The sequence below is a fragment of the Carya illinoinensis genome, chromosome 5 (genome assembly GCF_018687715.1).
Source record: "Carya illinoinensis cultivar Pawnee chromosome 5, C.illinoinensisPawnee_v1, whole genome shotgun sequence".
NCBI classification, from domain to species: domain Eukaryota; kingdom Viridiplantae; phylum Streptophyta; class Magnoliopsida; order Fagales; family Juglandaceae; genus Carya; species Carya illinoinensis.
The window spans coordinates 42618296-42639559 of NC_056756.1; the positions used below are offsets into that span (position 1 = coordinate 42618296).

The 21264-nt window shown below is 33.3% G+C and overlaps 1 protein-coding gene across 1 annotated transcript; it reads right to left on the bottom strand.

Annotated features, from left to right (window-relative positions):
• Positions 1 to 1676: 1676 nt before the first annotated feature.
• LOC122310365 (WAT1-related protein At4g08290-like) lies at positions 1677 to 11744 on the bottom strand. Its single transcript, XM_043124261.1, is given in 10 exon segments — positions 1677 to 1857; positions 2338 to 2486; positions 2812 to 2883; positions 2885 to 2971; positions 3119 to 3192; positions 3805 to 3978; positions 4132 to 4256; positions 4507 to 4578; positions 4899 to 5082; positions 11738 to 11744. Coding segments are annotated over 10 exon segments (1125 nt in total).
• Between the last annotated feature and the right edge of the window lie 9520 nt (positions 11745 to 21264).

Genomic DNA, 21264 nt, shown 5'->3' on the forward strand with positions numbered 1-21264 from the left:
TTAAGATCACAGCTTAATTAAGTGATGAGCCAAGCTCATGATTGCAAACAATATTATGCATCTTCATTTTTTTTTTTTGGCAGTGTGCATTTCCAAACATGTAACTGCTCATGAAGATTAGGCTGGGGCGCGAGCTAGGCATGAATTTCATCGACCCATATATATTACATATATTTAAAAAAACATTTTTTTAATAAAAGGAAAACGTTTTATTTTAGGTTAGAATTTAGTGCAAATGTCTTTCCTCTCTCCCTCTCTGACTCTATCTCTCATTATGATCTCATCATCTCGTCATCGGTCTCTCATAGTCTCGCCATTGCCACTTGGTCTCTCAGACTCTCTCACACTCGTCGTCACCCCCATGTATCTTGGACTGATCTCTCTCTCTCTCTCTCTCTCTCTCTCTCTCTCTCTCTGTGTGTGCGTGCATATTCAAAGTTGATAATGGCTGGATGGCCCGAGGGCCAATCCTCCCTCTCAGAATCTAGGCAAGGGCAGTCGCCTAAGCAAGACAAGGCCTGAGGGCCCAACTCACCCCCCGCCCATGAGGGGTTAGATGGCAGGGACCCTAGTTGCCTGCTCGCAGTGGCGGTAGCACCCCTAACAGAGATACCAACAAAAGCTTTAATGTCAATTAATTGGAGTCTATGAAATCATATCAAGATTTGATCATGCATGCCACTCAATCGACCAATTTGATGCCAAATTATGATTTGGAAATGTCATCTTGATTTGGGCGTGGTTGGGAAAGATATCATGACGCACTCACGTACAATATATAATATTTGTATTGGATGCAGGTTAGGCATGCAATTCCCGGAATGGAGATGCTTGAGTTGATGGAGGTACTAGGGATATATAGTTTCAAGAAAATTTGCCTTTCTAACAGTTGAAATTGGAATAATATATCATATTCCCACTGACAAGTACAAGGGAATTAAACAAAAACATGTATGGGCTGATGATCATGGAGGAAAATTGTAACTAAACCACATAAAAATAATATGTGGTCGATCCATGACTAAATGTATATATGGCAGAGAAAATGTTTGGGTTACTCATGTTTTCATTGAACTTTAGATAGTGACATTAATGTACAGATCAAATTCACTGATCAGATCTAGAAACGACACCAACAATATCTTTTGGCTAATTATTTATGATTAATATCAATATATATATATATATATATATCAAGCACTTAAGTGGTGAAAGATACATGATGTGGGATTACATTGAGATTGCAGCGCAATTAAGGCCATGAATTCGTGTACAGTACACGGTGTACTCGATATTCCAGCATCACCACTCATGATGTCCAATCTTAAGATCATATTTATTTATTAGCTTTTATATATATAAATATATATTTATAGCTCAACACTGTATAACGTCTATCCAAAATAGTTCATCGATCCCCAGTACTATAGACGTTTGATCTTTTTTTTCTTTGGCTCGGTGCATGACACACCACTTTCCGTACGTACCACGATGCTGCGTGCTCGTCATGTGCACAATTTTAACTATTTTGCGCAACAATTTCCACATCCAAAATAGTGAAAAGAGGACCTTATAAATTATAAATATATGCAATATTCGAAATTAAAGCTTGTAAATAAGAAGAATCAAGAGCACCATTGCTTAAAGTTGTTTTGTTTTTTTGCATTTTTTCTTGATCAGTTCTTGACTTGCTGATGGCCATGAGTTTTATTCCCTGATATGACCGATTTATAAGCAGCTTCATTTGCAGTAACTGGGAGCTCCTGGCCGTCACAGTCCATGACACTATAATCTTTGCTTTTGCCCCAGACGGCAGAATAATGGCCAACTGCGATTATAATGCCTCCAATGATACTGATCATCAGGTAGAAATTGAATTAGGATCATTACGATCGAAGAGATCAATTATTAAACGATAAATTAGAGTATCATATATATATATATATATATATTTGCTCTAATTATATTTGCTCCGAAGGACGCACCAATGTATATATTATGGATAGTGATAAGCTTACTATCTTATTACTATCCATTCACTATTTAAGTGTATTACAAGTTTTTTTTTTTTTATTTTCTTTTAAGTATTGTTTTAACATTCCTAATCATTAAGAAAAAATTAAAAAAAATATAATTTTACTAATACTCACTTTCTTAATCATTAAGTAAAATAAAAAATTAAAAAAATAAAATAAAAAAAATAGTAAATGGATTGTAATGGAGTAGTAAGTATATCATTTTTTATATATTATCGGGTATGGGAACAAAAAGGGATCAGAAAGGAGGAGAAAGAAGAAGATCAACAATGAGAAGAAGTCTAATAAATATAATATACCTTCCAAGTGGAGTTTCTCGGCTAGAATTACAGACCCCAGAGCAGCGACGATGATCATGCAAAGAGGGTTGAAGGCAGTTACGAAGACTGGGCCTCTATCTTTCATAACCAGGCCTTGCACATAATATGCAATTCCGGAGCTAAGTACTCCCTGAAAAATTTGGAAATTCTTCACTTTTTTCAAATATTGTAATTGAATTGATGTAGACTATACGCAAGACTCATGCAGCTCGTTCTTGAGTCATGCTAAGGATCGATCGAGCATCCCATTTGACAATTATTAATAAATAAAAAAATCTTTAATTGGGTTATGAAAATTCAAAGATTTGAAAGTACGAATAGATCAAAATTAGAAATTGTTGATGAATGTCTTATAATATGGTTATCAAATGTATAGTGTTTGACGACTATGCCAACTGACCATACACAGATCAAATTAATCTTGATCGACTGCACGTACGTACAGCCCAACTAACCGTATAGAGAGGAGCAAGGAGCCTGGAGTCCCAACCTGTAGACCATGCACTTGGGTAGTGACGCTCAGCCACGAGCCACTGCTGCACTTTGCACTCTGCCCATAAAACATATCAACGAGGACAGAGACAGCTCCGCTGGGTATTTCTTCACTGTTACGGACTGCATATATAATAAATATATTAATTAATTACTTATATACCCTAGCTTTTCTCCTAGCTAGCTAGCAAATCACAATCTCCTCTGAGCTAGGTAAGATTAATGTTCTAGCTAGATCGATGGGATAATTAATTTAGTCAAACAGCTTACTTGCAATATGTAGAAAGCGGACCAGGCCACACAACCAATGAGGATAAAAAATGTCCCGATTAACAGTGGCGGAGCTAGAAATTTATTTTAGGGGGGCCAAATAAAATTAGAACAATATATATTTTATATATTTTGTTTTACTATTATATAATTTTTTTTACAATATATAATAATCTGATATGAAGATTTACAATAAAAAAATATATTTAATACAACTTATATATTAAAAAAATATTTGATATGTCAAGAACAATATATTATTGAAATAATATAAAGACATTCATATAAATATATCAAATAAAAAAATATAGAATGTCTAAAATTATAACTTACGTTCTTTTAAACAAACAAAATCATCAATTATTGAATTTAAATTAAAATTCTTAACTATTTCTTTTCAATATAGACAATGGAAAGAGGTTAGAAATACTACTAGTTATAGTTAGATTTTTTTTATTTATAATAAAAATTATGTATTTTATTTTATATGGGATATATATGTTTTATTTATTTCATTTTTATATCAGATTAAATTTTATAGAGGGGGCAAAATAATCTTTAGAGGAGGGGTTAATACATGATAAATTAATATTATTTTATTAAATCAAAAAAATTAACACTTATAAATTTTTTTTTTCAAATTTGTTGGGGGGCAGCCCCCTGCCCCAACGTGGCTCCGCCACTACCGATTAACCATTTATGGTCTGAGCTCATCATGGAGGAGGAGTAGGCCATTTTCCTTGACCAAATTAGGTCAATCACAGGGCCTCGGTAAAGTGTCATGAGCAAAGCACCTGCTAAGGTTAATATTGTTCCAATGACCTTGGCTTGACCTTGAACCTCCTTTATCTTCACTCGCTCTAATATAGAATATTATATATATTCAAATAATCATTCATATATATGTGTTTGTGATATAATATTCCTTAGCTTGAAATTACCCATGTTCATGAAATAAATCAATAAGCTATGCAAAACGTACGATCGAGCTAGCCATCTTGTTTCACATGTACGTACGTACCGAAGGATAACCGCAATAATGAAGGTAACAGAAGGAACGGCGTTCATAATGGCAGATGCAAATGATGCCGATGTGTACTTCATGGCCAAGTAAGTGAAGCCTTGATCAAGGAGTAGTCTGATGATCAAAATCTCGTATACGGATCATATGCATCAAAAGGTATTCAATCTCGATCCCTTGAAATTAATTCTAATAAATTAATGTATAATCTTATTAATTAATCTAATATAAATCATGCATATATTAATTAATTATTAATCACAATTAGTAGATATGTTCGACCTATATATAAATTCCCCATATATGTTTTTTTATGGGTATATATATATATATGTGCATGCATGTGTGGATGGATAATACATCATACTCTAAAACTCCCAGCACTGCTATCTGCATCAAGACAGGGTATGTCATCTTTGGCCTCGTTTTACTGTAAAGCGTAATGAAAGAGAAAAGGCCAAAAAGAGGTTAGTTTGTACGATATATATCGACCTTTTTTTTTTTTTTTTTTTTTTTTTTTTGTCTCTTTTTGCTGAATAAGTCCGACCTCGACCAATGATACGATCGACTAAAATATACAAGAGATTCCTTTTAAGATCAGGCAAAGAAAACTTTATTTGGATTTTATAAATAAAAAACGATAAAAAATAATTGTTCATTTTTCATATTCTCCGAAGCTGAAAAATGCATATTATATGCATGAGTACTAGTGTCGACGACATTGACTGACGTCGACTCATGAGGTAAGAAAGACCGAAAAAAAGCGCAAAAGGAGCAAGGACGAGTGCAGCAATAGCATTGCGGTAGACAATGAACACGTAGCGACTCATGCCATGGTTGAGAGAAACCATGCTGAAAATGTACGTCGACCCTGCCAAACCAAATTGCATGGCCACCATCAGTAGATAAGGTTTCATGTTTTTCATAACCATTACACGGCCACCTGATTTCGTGGAAGATGTTTCATCAATATCTGTGTTAAAAAGAACTGGTAGTGATTGTTCTGGAAGATTCTTTTATTTTTTTACATATGTAAATCTGTCATAGAGACATGTCAATAAATTTGTTAGAGTTGGTTATTTTTTGTCTGCATTAATTGTATATATTAACCATAGAAGCTAATCAGACTTGGCAGATCACTTCACTTCCTACTGGTAAAATTCCTACTAGCTGTCGATGGGTTTACAAGGTTAAACTCAGGTTTGATGGGTCTATTGAAAGGTATAAGGCTAGATTAGTGGCCAAGGATTGTACCCAATAAAAGGGATTTGATTATTATGAGACATTTTCACCTATTGCCAAAATGGTAATTGTTCAGACAGTTTTAGCTCTTGCCTCCATTTTTAATTGGTATTCCATCCAATTGGACGTTAACAATGCATTTCTACATGGTGAGCTTCTTGAGGAAGTGTACATGACCTTACCTCCAGGATTTACTAAACAGGGGGAGCCTTAGCAAGTGTGTAAATTATTTAAGTCTCTTTATGACTTAAAGGGAGCCTCGAGACAGTGGTTTAGCAAATTCTCAAAAACTCTCATTACTCATGGTTTCACTCGGTCTACTGCAGACTACTCACTCTTCATTTAAGTCACTGAATCATCTTTTGTAGCTTTGTTTGTGTATGTAAATGATATTTTAATAGCATCTAATGATATGAGTGCAGTTGAGGAACTTAAATTGTTTCTGGACAGCAAGTTCAAATTGAAAGATTTGGGTCCTTTAAAGTATTTCTTGGGTATTGAGATAACTAGGACAGCAAATGGCATCACTCTTAGTCAAAGGAAATATGCCTTAGAAATTCTTGAAGACACTAGGATGTTAGAGAGTAAAATACGGAAATTCCCCATGGAGCAAAATTTAAAATTGAGTAGAATAGAAGGTAACTTGCTAGATGATCCTACAACATATAGAAGGTTGATAGGTAGACTTATATACCTTAATGTCACGAGGCCAAACATCTCATATGCTATTTAAGTGCTTTCTCAATTTATGGATAAACCTAGACATACACACCTTACTATAGCAAATAGGTGTTGCAATACATTAAAGGAACTGCTGGACATGGAATTTTCTTATCCTCCAAGTCAAAACTGCATCTAAAGGGTTTGGCAGATGCTGATTGGGCTGGGTGTGTAGATACAAGGAGAAGTATTACTGGTTTTTGCATTTTTCTTGGGGATTCATTGATTTCGTGGAGATCCAAGAAACAACCCACTATTTTTAGAAGTTCTGCAGAGGCTGAATATAGATCAATGGCATCAATAGTTTGTGAGTTAATGTGGTTAGTCCAATTGCTTAAGGATCTACATGTCACTCATCCACATCCTGCACTGCTGTTTTGTGATAACCAGGCAGCTTTACACATAGTTGCTAACCCAATATTCCATGAGTGGATAAAGCACATTGACATTGATTGTCATATAGTAAGGGAGAAGCTTCAAGCTGGACTGATCAAGACACTACATGTCAAGAGCAATATACAACTGACAGATGTTTTTATCAAGGCTTTGGGACAGCAGCAATTTGAAGCTCTAATTTCCAAGATGAGACTATTGAATATATATAGTCCATCTTGAGGGGTAGTGTTAAAAGAACCAGTAGTAATTGTTCTAGAAGATTCTTTTATTCTTTTATATATGTAAATGTGTCATAGAGACACTTCAATAGGTTTGTTAGAGTTGGTTATTTTTTGTTTGCATTAGTTGTATATATTAACCATAGAGGGTGCTCTGTAATTCATTCAATTCAGTGAAAGGAATCTTTTTTTACACGACTTTCTTTTTTTGTCAACTTGCCTGCATCTCTCTCTCTCTCACTCTGGGAGGAAGCACCAACTTGTGAATGGGTAGTGAAGAGTGCTCGATCAGATGCATGGCCTTTTTATAAACAGTAAAAGCTCGCAAGAAACAAGATAAACAGTCTCAGAGCCCCCTACGCATCTCCATATTCAGAAGAATAATACTTGCTTCGGTCATTTCTCATTAGTTTACCATGCCCTACCTATTTCTGCATGCACTTACCATACTACAAGAGAATTGATTTTTTTAGACAAAAAAATTTGTCTCAAAATTTCATCCCTAGAAGTTTTTGGAGATAAAATTTTTTTGTCTCTATGTTGTCTCAGAAAGATCGTCTCAGAAGTTTTTCGGAGACAAAAATTGAATTTCGTCTCCAAAAAATAATTTTAGAGATGAAATTGGGTCGAACCAGTCGAAACCATTCGAACAGTAATTTTTTTTTTTTTAGACAAAACAATGTCGTCTTAGAATGAAGTTCGAATGAAAAAATTGTTGTTCGAACAACAAGAAATCTTAATTCGAACCAACAACCATTTCTGACTAAATTCGTTTAAACAACACATTTTGAAGTGACTTTTATTCGAAGAAAAATTTTAACTGCTCGAACAGATAATATATTTACAAAAATCTTCTGTTCAAACGAAGTTTTGAAAAATATCGTTATTCAAATGAGTATTTAATTGTTCGAACAAACGCATTGATTGTATTTTTCGATACATTCGAATGGGTTTTTTATATTCGAATGGATATGTTTTTGTTCGGATGTATGCATAAATGGTAATTTACCATTCGAACGGATTATTTAAAGTTCGAACGGTATTGATCAAACAAAATAAAATTTAATTAAAAAGAACATACTAATACAAATTATAATCTATATACATCAATTGTTCAAATCTTTACAAACATCATAAATAAAGGTAATTAAAAAAATTAAATGAACTGTGATGTGATGGTACTAGTGGCCTAGGGTTTTGAGACATCACTGACTGGAATTGTTCAAATATTTTTTGGTTATTTAATTGTAGCCTCTCTTCTAATATTGCCTCTAAATCTACTGCTTGATCTAATCGGGTCAGTAACTCTTTTTCCTTTGACCTCAATCGTTCTATCTCAAGTGTAACTTCCTCTAACCTCTTAGTCTGGTCGTCATTCAATCTGGTTTTAAAAGATGATGACAATGTTAAGGATGGCTTTACGCTACGTCCTAAACCCCTCAAATATCCAGAACGTGATCAAAGAACTTGAGAAAAGATTTGAGCATCGTTAACAGATGATTCATCATATGGATCTGCAGCAGTATCTTTAAGAGATTTCATCTTGTCCTACAAAAAAAAAAAACATTAAAATTAGTATAGGTAATAAAAATATATTTAGACAATGAAATTAAATAAACTTAAACTTACATAGTTTGCCTCTGCTTCAGGATTACTCCAAACACCATCACGATTTTTATGTACATTAGCATACAATTGGATCAGATCATAATCAGCAGGATTTTCTTCTTGCTGCAAAATGAAAATTAATATTAGAATTTAAACCAGAAAACTGTATGTATTAATATTTAATTGAGACTAAGATAACTAACCATTTTTTTTTTACAAGCGATGAAAAGATCGAGAACCTGCATGATGGTGTATCGTTAAATTTGATCTATTTGCTTTGTTCACCGTACTCTGTTACTAAAAAAATATTATAATTTTATGTTTAATACATCTATCATTATAAAAAAAAGATAATAACGAAATTACCTGATAAGCAGAATCTTCAAACAGATCACAAACTTTCTCTCATTCGTTTGGTGACATTGCTTGGAAAGGATTTTGACGCACCTCTATCGTAGTACTGAACTTCTGATAGTGTGCATGGCATTGACTTTTGTACTTCCGGAATGCATTCGATATCAGTTCCTCAATCGTTAATCGATCCTCTTGTCGGCCAAAATTTAGTTCAAACTCGTCCTTCAAAAAATTAGAAGCTATTAGTATAATTTCAAAAATTATTTAAATAAAAATGTTCTCCAGATTAACTTCTTACCAGACAACGATTTTTTATGTGATCTTTCATATCTTGGGGAACTTTAGCCTAGGAGGATGTAGCCATCGGTGCATACGTGCGAGTAAGTGTACCAACATAAGAAGCAAGCTAAGTTGCCGAATTCCCAGAGCCACCGGTGTGATCATTAGGTATATCAACTTTAATTTTACTCACTTTCCTTACTTTCTCTATGCCAACACCCCTCGTAATGCCTCTAACTCGGCGTTGATTTACAACAGCTATATATACAAAAATTAAAGTATATATTTTAATTAAATTATTTTATTTAAAAGATATACAATAATAAAATATCTTGTTCTGATTCTGGTGATGTTGGCCCACTATTATTGGCAGGTGAATCACACGAGGAGTTAGTAGGTGGTGGGGATGGCTCACGTGTTTTTTTACATTTATAAGGCATATCTGTTTGAAATTATAATAAATTATTATTCAAACAAGATACATTTCATATTTTTATAAGAATTATACCTACACAAATATCTGTTTGAAAATCATTCGGTATCAGTTTTGTTGGACTAGTCGCTCTCATCATCAGTAGACACTTCAGTTGATTCATATTCTTCTAACATGTCACCTTCAATTACTTCGGGTTTAACATCTTCTCTGCACAATGGGACCATATCATATTAGCTTAGATCAACAAATAGATTGATACCTGATTCATTTTCTTGATATGCTTCTTCATGGTCTGGACTATCAACTTCTTCATATGGTTTGTCTGCCTCTGGAATATAATCATATATATTTCTTGGTGCAAACTTCTCGACTACCCGCCATGGATTTTCGAACTACGGATCATTTAAATAAAAAACTTGATTTGCTTTGCATGAGAGGACGAAAGGATGGTTCTCATACCATTTTCGAGAGGTATTAACACTTACAAAATATTCATCCTTACGCACTCTCAACCTAAAATTTGAGACATTTCACCAATTACATTTAAATAACCAAACCATATATCTCCCCACATACTTTAACGCTATGATATCTTCCACAATTCCGTAAAAATCGATATTATCATCCTCATGGCTTCCTTCGACGACGACTCCATGATTTTGAGTTTTTCTATATCGTTCTATGTCTGTTGTGTGAAATCTATATTCACGCATCAAATGTCATGAATATTAGATAGTCCGCTTAGACGAACCACATGCTAAAGCATATACTTCTAGTGAGATTTTACCTGAATGTTCACTATATTTCGATGCAACCTACATAAATAAATTTTATTCTAGTTATATCAATATCATATATAAATATCGTGACACATACAAAATGTATAAAATTCAAAATAATTGTGCATATTTATTTTTAGTAATACCGTATGTTCAAACCATGAGACAAATTCTTTTTCCTGCGTCTTTTCTACGTCAATCACACCATTTGTGCAAAATATGTTCGCTGCGTATGTTAATGTGAGCTATTAATTTGTATCAATATATACTATATTATTATAAATACACTTAAAAATACCATTAAATTAGATGATTATCACTAACCTCAAATAATGTTCAATCTCTTCACAGTTATTCAAGACATACCAGCGAGCTCTTTCAAACTCTCACCCACATAGGTCATAGCCCCCTTGTGCACCTATGGGATGTACGTTCTGAAAAAACACAGTAAATACTGACGAAACTCCCATTTGTCCACCTTCATAATTTCGATCCGGTCTTGTAAATCTAATATCAACTCCACAAAAATATATTGAACAAAATATATGCCACTCATTATGAATGTATGACTCTGCGAGCGATCCTTCCGGCGAGCCTTATTCTCTACAGATCACTTAAGTTTTTCTAAAAACAGTTCAATAGGATACATCCATCTATACTGAGCGGGGCCAGCAACTAGAGCCTCACGAAGTAGATGCATAGCCAAATGAACCATTACATCAAAGAATGAAGGCGGTTACAAACTCTCCAACTTGCACAATATCAATGCAATGTCAGCTTCCATTTTTAATAAGGCATCAACCTTCAATGTTCTACTGTAAATACTCCTGAAAAATCATCTTAATTCTGTCAGAGCTGCATGAACATATCAAATAAGCTTTCCTCACACACCAACTGGCAACAATCGCTGCAGAAATATATGATCATCGTGACTTTTGAAACCAGTTATCTTCCAATCATGAGGTCTGACACATCTTGACATGTTTGAAGCATAACCATCGGGTAATTTGATTGTCATGAACCAGTCACAAAATTTCTTTCTCTCATCACTCGAAAGTATATACCATCCAAGGGGCATATAAACTGACGACCCAGTATCTTGCAAATGCAACTCCAATCTTATTCCCAACTCTTTCAAATTTTTACGAGAGTTGATTGTATCTTTTGTCTTCCCTTGTATTGACATCAGGGTACTCAAAATATTCTCACATATATTTTTTTCAATATGCATAACATCTAGATTGTGACATAGTGTCAAGGTAGACCAATATGGTAACTAAAAAAAAATACTTTTTTTTGTCCAATTTAATTCCACTGTTTGTCTTTTCCTCTTTCAACATATTGCATTCTTTCCAAATCTATTATCTGAAACATCTTCCAATTGAGTGAAAATATCAAGACCAGAATACTCTAGTGGTGATGACTTACGCTCAACCCTTCCATCAAATAATGCTCTATTTGAATGACATCTATGATCATGAGGTAGATATCGACAGTGTCCCATGAAACATAATTTTCGACCATTCGTTAACCACTAAGACTGTGTATCTTTATTACAAACAGGACAAGCCATCTTTTCTTTCGTGCTCCACCCAGACAAGTTACTGTATGCTGAAAAATTATTTATTGTCCAAAGTACTACAGCATGCATCTTGAATTCTCCCGACATGGCCGTATCATATGTATTGACACCCTGCTCCCATAACTCTTTCAACTCTGCTATCATTGGCTGCAAATATACGTCTATTTCATTTCCTGGTGACCTTGGCCCTGGGATTAATAGAGTCATCATAAAATAGGGATCCTTTATACACTTCCATGGTAGCAAATTATAAGGCATTACTATGACAGGCAAGGTGCTATGAGAAGTGCTCATGTTGCCAAATGGATTAAAGCCATCAGTTGCTAAACCAAGACGTACATTGTGAGATTCTCTGGCAAGCCATGGATACTCGTCATCAAATTTCTTCCATTATAAAGAATCTGCAGGATGCGTGAGGAATTGATCATTTTGAACTCTCCCTATGTGATGCCAAGTCATATCTGTCGCAGTTATCCGAGAAGAAAACAATCTCTAAAGTCAAGAAATAAGCGAAAAATGTCTTAACACTTTATGGGATACATTACGCTTATCTGATGTCCATTTTGGCTCATGACACACCGGATATGAATCAAATTTTGCATATTGCTTCCAGAAGAGAATACAATTATTCTTACATACGTGGATGATATTATAATCAAATCCTAAACCTCACTTCAATTTCTTCGTTTCATAAAAATTTTGAGGTACTACGTTATCCTGTGAGAGAGCCTCTTTAAATAATTCAAACAACATATCGATGGCTTTTGCATAAATACGACAAATAGAATTAATATGAAGCAGCCTGACAGTGAATGACAACTTGCTATGACGGGTGCACCCTGGGTACAATTCTCGTTGTGCATCTTCCCACAGTAATTCAAAGTCTTCATTTCCCTCAAATGATTGTGCAGATGTTCCTTCTCCATCCCTGGCACCAAATATGCCTACGCCAAGATTTTCTAACATTTCAGTAATATCTTCTCCATTATCATAACTATCATCAGAAACATCATCATTTATGTTGTCCGTGCCGATCTCGTTACATTCATCCATCTGATTAAGATTACTGCCAAATCGAACTCCCTTAGGAAATGGTTCGCCATGTAAAACCCAATATGAATATTTTGGATCAATTCCATTTACGAATAAATGATCCTCCACAACCATCATATTATATGAACTAAGGTTTTTGCACTTCTTGCATGGGCATCTTATAAATCCTCGACTGACAACACTCCTACAAGCAAATTCTAACAAAGATTTCACCCCTTGTGCATATTGCTTATAGTCTCGACCAAGTCTATCTCCCAACAACATCCAACTCTTATCCATATATAAAAAACCGAATTCATGGAATAAGCACTATCAATAAACGTGTCACTTTACCATCTATTTTTAAGGTAGTTAGTTCTATCCCATTCAAGAGACTATTATCTATATCGCATATATACTCAATTCAAAACTCATATGTTAGTAAAAATTTCGACAGCATTTCCCTACAATTCTCCAAGTATGCTAGTTACGGTAAATCATCGACCCTATTTATGGGCCGAGAAACTTACGAACTACATACTCAAAGAATGTAAGAAAATGCTAAACCAAAATTTTAATTGACTAACACATGAGTTTTAACTGAATATATATACCATATAGATGATAGAATCCCAAACTGTCCACTTTGGATAATTCAAGAGTTGTACCCAAACATTGTTTACGAGAATATTTGGCTAAAACTCTTGAACAAGTGTAAGGTTTAATTACATGTAAAATAATTAGAAAATCCAACCGCTCAGTAATAAACATAACAAGTATACATCACAAATACATTGCAAGATTACATTACAAGTATAAATGATGGGCCCTTAAATATATGGAAGTACTTATAATTCTTTACTTAAATATTTGTAATGTATACAATGAAATATTAATCTATTTAATTAGAGTACTTAAATATCTTCAATTATTTAATTATAATTTTATAATTATAATTTAAGTCATAATTAGAGTACTTAAATATTTTCAAATATTTAATTATAATTTTTTATAACTTATATTTTATAATTATAATTTAAGTATTAATCTATTTAATTAGAGTACTTAAATAGAATTAATTATACATTATAATTCTTTAATTAAGCACAATAAGAATATTTAGAGTAGTAATCATCTTAATTAGAGTACTTAAATATTTTCAAATATTTAATTATAATTTTTTATAACTTATATTTTATAATTATTGTTTAAGTATTAATCTATTTAATTAGAGTACTTAAATAGAATTGATTATACATTATAATTCTTTAATTATAATACAATAAGAATATTTAGAATATTAATCATCTTAATTAGATTACTTAAATATTTTCAAATATTTAATTATAATTTTTTATGACTTATATTTTATAATTGTAATTTAAGTATTAATCTATTAATATACTAAATATTTTCACTAATACATTAAACTTCTTTTATTAAATATTTTATAATTATATTTTAAGTATTCGAATATTACAATACAGTACTTAAATATTTACAATTATACATTATAATTACATTTTATAATTACATTCTCGACCAACTATCATCTAATTGCTACTATTTGAACAAACACTCAATATGTTTGAATGGAATTCTGGCCTCATTTGATTTTGTTCGAACTGAGTACATTCAATTCGAACGGTATTTAGAGTGTTTGAATGGAACAAAACCAGAAACCAGTCATAAAAAAAGTAAAAAACTGAACCATAAAACACAATTTTCACATACATGATGGCATATTTCAATACAATATATTGGAAACTATATAATTATCCCTAAATATGGTTATTAAATAACTTAGAAAACTATAAAAACTTACCTCTAATTTTTACAATCTAATAAAAATATCAATCCACAATACCTATATATGTATAAAACACATTAAACAGCTGTTCTATCCCAACAAATAAATGCAACAAATGAAATTTTACTTATAAACGAAAATCGGAATGAAAAACAACAAAAAAAACATATTACCTCTTGTCCTTTTTTCTCTCTCAAGAATCTCTTCTCTCTTACTTCTTTGAAGCTCTCTCTCTCCACAACACTCTCTAAAAGCCTCTGTCACGCTCTCTCTCTCTTTCTCAAATTTCAATCCGAGTAAAAATGAAGTAAAATGATCGGGTTAATAATATGTGAATTTACGTTCGAACAAATTTTTTACAAGTTTGAATGCGAAAATAAAAAAACCACGAATTTTTCCCACAATATTTTCACGTTCGAATTAATAATATTACAGTTCGAACAAAAAAAAAGGAATATTCTCTAGCATATATCAATAATTTGGCGCGAATTTTCCCTCCAAACAAAAAAAATTCGTTCGAACATACTTTATCTCCATTCAAACAATTTTATATGTGTTCGAATAGATAATAATACAAATATATAAATATACACAAAATATTATTATTAGTATATAATAAAATACAATATACTATATAATACTAAGTGTCACTAATAGCATAATACTAAGTTTCTTATCAATCTATAATATTATATATTAATAATAGTATAATATTTTATATAGTATCACTAATAGTATAATACTATCTATTATAGTATAGATAGCATAAATATTTGAAAACTAATAGTACTATGATACTTTCTAATATATTCTAACTACTTGGTTTATTAATTACTAATACACAAACTAAATATATTAGATATATATGTATTTTATACTTATATTTAATGCAATGTTTTACTATAGAATTAGTATATTACTATATAATGCAATGCTTTACCTAAGACTATTTTATACTCATCTAATGCATAATATATATACTATTATATATATATATACTAGTTATTTACAATATATAGAAGTAACTAATTAAATACTCTATACTATAGATGATATAGATAAGTAATATAGTATTATATATATATACACTATATTATATATACTAGTATCGACCTTTTTTTTTATTCGTGCATCCTCTCATTCGAACTGTCCGATTGAATCCTCCGCCATTCACAGCCCCAACGCCGCCGCCGCCAACTCTGTCCAAGTCCTCAAGTCCCCTACAACAAGAGGTATGGGTTAAATGAGTTTTATTTTTACCGATTAAATCATTGGTTTTGGGGGGTTCGGATTTTGAATCAATCCAACCCCATTTTGTTGTTTTGGAGCCAAATGACACAAAAGTAATCGATAGAAATGATGGGGCTTTACTCCTCAATCATTTCTACCGATTAAAATCTTATATTATTGTTAAAAATAGGATTTGTAGATTCGGGACTAAGTCGATTCAGCCATGTCTGTTTGGCTTAGTCCCTTCAATTCCATTCGAATGGAAATAATTTCCATTCGAATGGAAAAGAAGTTCATTCAAATGGAATTTAGGCTCATTCGAATAGATGTTTTATGAGATCATTCGAATTAATTTTATAGTCATTAGAATGACGTTAAATTCCATTCGAATGGACTTTTACTTCATTCGAATGAAATTTTAGGTCATTCGAATTGAATTTTAATCATTCGAACTAAAGATGATATTTGGCAGCCTTTATTCCAATGAATTGGAATCCATTTGAATAAAGGCTTGCCAAACATTGCAAACTAACATTTATGTCCTCTAATTCACTTTAATTAAATTACATAATTATTTTATAGATCAACAATATACTAAAAGCAAGCAGTAGCGAAAGAAAACGTTTTCGACCCTAGACAGGCCAAAGTAGCGAAGCAGCTCCTTCTCAGCCGGTTGTGAGGCCTATACTAGTTGAGCGAGAGATCATTCTGAATGACTTCCGTGATCTCACTTGGGAGGGATGGAGCATACATGACATCATCACCGATCGTGGATGGACCTCAATCTGTCGGCAGAGGGCCGCAGCATATCCTGAGATGGTCGGTGAGTTTTACCGTGCCATGGGAGAGCAGTCTGGTGATGCTCTATGCTACAACTTAGTAGTCCAGGGAGTGAGTATTATCTTTTCTCCCCGCGTTATTGCTGAGTTTCTTGATTTGTGGCAGGAGTTCGGTGCATATCCTGCAGCACCAGCACCAAAGAGAGCAGCGACTGCACCATCTGGAGAGGACACACCAGTCGCATCCTCATCACCAGCGCCGGGTGTACAGACCGCAGAGCTAGATGCTGGCTTGGATGATAGTGAGAGACGCGTTGAGGTACCTGATGATGGTCTCACAGATGATCAGGTTTGTGACATTGTGCAAGAGCCTTCAACTTCGCCATATGATGGCAGTAAAGTGATCCGACAGGCCGACTATATAGCATTTTTCAGAATGCTTAATTTGATTGTTGGGTATAATATTGATCCAAAAAAATACAAGACTGATTTCGAGATCGAGTGAGCCAGATTTTTGTTACGGTTAGCATAGGGGGAGCCGATTGATCTGGCATTATATTTCTTCTTCCACATTCAATCAAAGTCACGCTATTTGGGTGGAGGTAGTCTACCATTTGCACTGCTGATATCTAACCTCCTATTCCAATCGGGGGTTCAATTGACTTCGACTGAGTGGAGGACACCACAGATGGAGCCCGTTAACAAGATCACATTCAGCAAGAGCAGGGGTCATTTGCCGAAGACTCATGCAGTACAGGATCAGCCTCCGCCTACTAATCCAGCTTCTACTACTGATGTCCCTATTGAGAGACAGTCTGCTGGGGCTACTCCGGATGAGGTACGAGTTATATTGGTGAAACACCGCCAAATTATATTCAGGGGCTTCATTCAGCCCATCATAGAGAAGTTTAAGGACGTGGAATGACACTTACATACCTTACAGGAGGATTTTAATTTACTTAATAAATAGATATCGTTAGTTATTATTTTACTTTTTTAATGTTGTATAGAACATCTAACTCTTTTTGGGATGTAATTAATGTATGGTTTTTATTTTTAGTGTTTGCTAGCCTCTTTATTGTTAATTATATTTTCTTCTCATTATACTTAATGTTCACAGTAATTGAAAAAATGACACTATCTTTAAATTAATATTTATTTAACTAAAATATTTTTAAAATAATTACATAAAATTAATTTTTGAATTCGTAAATATTTTAATTCATTGTAAATCATAATATATAATATATAGAAATTTTTATTTACTTTGAAAATTATAAAAAATTAATAGAAAAAATATGTATTATTACAATTTTAACAATATATCTTTTCAATTAAATAATACTATTCAAACAGTTTATTTTGCATTCGAATAGATTAATTATCTGTTCGAATTAAATTTTATTAGTTCGAACGGTTTAGATTTTTTGAGACAATATCTAATTTGTCCCATAATCTCCGATTCGAATTAATATTTATTAGTTCGAACGGATTTATAAGGTTCTCCATATGTATCTTTAAATTTCATCTCTAACAAATTTTGTCCCTAAAAAGAAAATTTCTTGTAGTGTTACTTTTTAGTGCTTTTTCATTTTTTTTTTCAGGTGTTAAGTACGGATTTAGAATGTCCTCGTGAATAACCTCAACATGGGATGAAACTATCTTATATCTACCATACATCAACAAATATAATATATATATATATATATATATATTTATATATAAGAACCTAATTATACACCACGCGAGTCTTAATTTCTTTCATGAGTACGTACGTATGTAACTCAAATTCTTAAATGGTTTTTAGGCATCGATTAACGCCACAACCTAAGAAAAGCCATATTCATGAAATATTTGTGCTCATTATGATAAACCCCTGATCATAATGTCCCGTATTGTAGTACATACTCAATTGCTAAACTTGTAGTACTAATATATATGACTGTTGTAAGAGTTTTATTTAAACTCTATGTCCCACACACCCATCTTAATAGAATTTGAAATAGCTCAAGTCTATCAGATTAAAGATGAGTGATAACGGGATAACAGAAATCCTAACAGATAAGATTAAAACTCTATCTCTAATTATAGTCAGATACAAACTCTTAGATTTCTTAATGGTCAGAAATCTATAAATAGCACTGAGGGATTAAAGGGTTCTCACCTACAACATTAGAGTGCCTTTTGCCATCGTGAGACACTTGGGAGGTGAAGTTGCTAGGGTGATCCTTCTCTCATAGTCAGATTTAATTCTTCATCAAACTGATGGAGAAAGGTACGCATTTATTTATTACTGTTTATTATTGTAGATCATATAAAATCGAAGATCCGTTTATTAATATTCATGTTAAAATATTTAACATGTGGTATCAGAGCTTCAGGTTATAGATTTTTATGATCTCAATAAAATATTCAGTGAATATATAGTTTCATGTATTGTGATTTTATCGTATCGGAAAAGATTAAAAATACTGTATTTACCTTTTGAGCGAGAACGATACACTGACACTTCATTAAAGCACTTCGGTTTTCATTAAAGCAAGAACGATGCCATACTGTATTCACTTTCCTCGTGTATTGTTTGAAGTATTACATGTTTTTTTTTTGGATTTCATGAACTATATTTGCTGTTTACCTGAGATGGGAAAAGAAGGGGTTGAGGAAAGACCACCGTGTGGGTCGGCAGTGTACGGCATAAGGGGCTGTGACGCCCCGAATGGTTAATCAAAAAAAAAAAAAAATTGAAGGAGAGGCCGGCGGCGTGAGGAGGCTGTTATCCTCCTCGCCGGCGTCTATAAAGGTGGCAGTGGGATTTCAAACCCACTGGCCACAGTTCTCTAATAATAATAAAAAAAAAAAAAAACAAAAAAAGGGAGAGAAGGATGGTGCGGCGAGGAGGCTGAGAAACTCCTCGCCGGAGTTCCTGTAACGGCGGCAGAGGGCTCAAAAGCCCACTGCCGCAGAGGTTCTGTGTTTATAATAAAAAAAAAAAAAAAAAAAAAAAAAAAAAAAAATTGAAATCGAAGAGGAGGTGGACCTCGGCGGCGGATGGAGGCTGGTGATGCCTTGCCGTTCTCCTCCTCGCCGGCGAAGACCACCATGCCTTGCCGTGACTCATGAAGTGCCGCGTGAAGATCGGTTGAAGTGCTGTGTGCTTGATGAAGTGCGGCGCTGGTTCTTTCCTGAGGCAGAAGAACTAGATTCAATTACTTAGGTTTTCTTTTAAGTGTGTAACCGGGTTTGGGCTGTGGGCTATGGACTTTGACCCAGTCCAAATTATTTTATCTGTTTTTTTTTTATTAACAGATGGGTAAAGCACTTGGGCCTGCATTTCGGCCCAGCCCGAGAGAAAATAACGGGCCACAGTAATGGCCAGCCCAATAAAAGAAACAAAAAAAAAAAAAAAAAAAAAAAGGACGGGCCTGTACAGCTCCGGCCCAAGTCAACGCATTCAGTTGACTTGGTCTCGGTCCGGATTGCTGAACCGGTCCGGTTCAGACCCGGACCGGACCGGTCAGATTATTAATAAAAAAATATATATATATACGAATTTTATTTTATTTTATTTTTTTTATTTTTTATATACATGTTATTAATGTTATTTACATGTATGAAAATTTTATTATTGATAAATTTGTATGCATGTTATTATTGTTAAATACATGTATTAAATTTTATTAAATGTTATATGCATGATATTATTGTTAAATACATGTATTAAATTTTATTAAATGTCATGTGCATGTTATTATTACATACATAAAAATACATGTATGAATTGACTCTCATTATCATGTTATATATTTAATTATTTATCCAATGTGGACAAATGATTTTCATTAAAATTAAAGAAAAACTTGGTTGCCCAAAGGTACAAGATTTTCTTCAATTTTGGTGCACAATCATTAAATTCCATAGTAAGGTGGATATGATAGAGTGAACAATTTTGTGTGTCAAGATCTACTCCCAAAGGAGGGTTTTGATGACACTACTAGTTCATCCATCAAAAGAAAGGTTGGAGGGAACAATTGTATGTCAGAGTTTACTCCCAAAGGAGAATTCTGATGATACGCTTAGTTCATCCACAGAATTTAATATTGGTGAGAACACTTTGTGTATTAAGATCTACTCCCAAAGGAGGGTTTTAATGACACTACTAGTTCATCCATAATTATTTAAATTCTGATTATTGTTTATAAGTGTCTAACTCAAAGCATTATGTGACGAATATTTTCTTGCAGTAAATGTACCGACTTCATTACATTCACAAACTTCATCAGTTCCTGTTTTGAATGGCTCTAATTTTTCTGAGTGGGTTGAGCGAGTCAGATTCACCTTAGGGGTCCTTGACCTGGACTCATCCCTTACAAGTCCAAAACCACCACCCATCACTGAAGAGAGTAACAGGGATGAGAAAGAGTCATTTAAACAGTGGGAGAGATCAAACAGGCTGAGTCTAATGTTCATGAAAATGACCATATCTGAAAATATTAAAAATTCACTCCCTAGTGTTGAGGATGCCCAAAGTTTTTTGAAAAATACTGAGGAGAGATTTAAGTCTGCAGATAAGTCTTTAGCAGGAACACTGATGGCTAGACTTACCACCATGAAATATGATGGAGCCAAAGGAATGCAAGAGCATATCCTTGAAATGACAAAT